General features: G+C 54.3%; 1 protein-coding gene across 1 annotated transcript; it reads right to left on the bottom strand.

The window, feature by feature from the left end:
- Positions 1 to 259: 259 nt before the first annotated feature.
- LOC105310926 (gastrin-like) lies at positions 260 to 695 on the bottom strand. The gene is made up of 2 exons (XM_011387008.1): positions 485 to 695; positions 260 to 363 (listed from the first exon to the last, which is right to left on the bottom strand). The coding sequence occupies exons 1-2, from the start codon at positions 693 to 695 to the stop codon at positions 260 to 262; spliced, it is 315 nt and encodes a 104-aa protein (XP_011385310.1).
- Positions 696 to 1,090: the final 395 nt, after the last annotated feature.

The raw sequence follows: 1,090 nt of genomic DNA, 5'->3' as shown, positions 1-1,090 counted from the left end.
ACTCTGGTTGCGACCCCCAGCCCCATTCTCTCACCCACACACGGAGACATTTGTTTGGTGTTGGGCTCCGGGGATACCAAGATGATAAGCCACGGTCCCTGCCCCCAGAGGGGTGCTCAACTCTCCTCCCTGCCTCAACCCTGCCCCCAGCTCCCCGTGACACTTAACACAATGTGATCCATTGGAAGCAAGTTTATTTTGATTGGTTTTTCATGGGACAAGGCTGGGCTGGGAGGTGACTGGGCTCTGCAGCTCGGTTCTAGGGACGTTGGTCTCCTTCCTCAGCGCTGCGGCGGCCGAAGTCCATCCATCCATATGATTCTTCTTCTTCTTTCAGCCATGGCCCCTGCTTCTTGGACAGGTCTGAGGGTCAGAGATGGGAGAGGAGGTGAGGCTAGGGGAAGGATGCTTAGCTTCTGGGACTGAGTCCAGGGCTAAAACTGGCCGGGTGAGGCAAGCAAGGACAGCTGTCAGTAGCTCCTACCTGCCACCAGGTGTGGGGGACCCTGAAGTCCCAGCTGTCTTCGGTGGTGAGAGGCTGGACCCAACTGCTCTAGCCAACGAGGCTCCAGGCCCTGATTGACACTTGGATCTGAGGGTGTATCCTGCAGCTGGGAGTGGGGCTTCCAAGAAGCTTCGGAAAAGGTGGCCAGAGCCAGCGCCAAGATCAGCACATTCACATACAATCTGTGCATCTTGTCTGTAAAGGAGGGAAGGGCCGAGCTTAAAGGTTGAGCAGTCCGAGCATCCAGAGGCAGGGGCTTGAACTCTAGGCCCCTGCCTGCTGATGGGTCTGCAATTCTGCAGAGGCTTGTGGACTGTTCCTCTAGTTCCTGCCTGCTTCCTCGGCCCCGAGCCCTGCCCCTCTTCTCCTTACTTGCCCTAATTCCAGTGACTGCTTCTCTCAGAGGAACTGAAAGCTTAGAGGGATGGTTTCTAAACTGTTCTGCAGAATGTGAGGCCAGGTAAAGGGCTCTCTAAATGTTTCAGTCTCGTAATTTAAAAGTGAACTTTAAGTAATAATACCAAAGGCACACATTTAGCTGTGTTACAGACCACACAGCATCTTTTTGGAGAGCTCCAGCAGTCA

Source organism: Pteropus vampyrus, unplaced genomic scaffold (genome assembly GCF_000151845.1).
Source record: "Pteropus vampyrus isolate Shadow unplaced genomic scaffold, Pvam_2.0 Scaffold16721, whole genome shotgun sequence".
Classification (NCBI taxonomy): Eukaryota; Metazoa; Chordata; class Mammalia; order Chiroptera; family Pteropodidae; genus Pteropus; species Pteropus vampyrus.
This window is presented reverse-complemented; position numbering and strand designations above follow the sequence as displayed.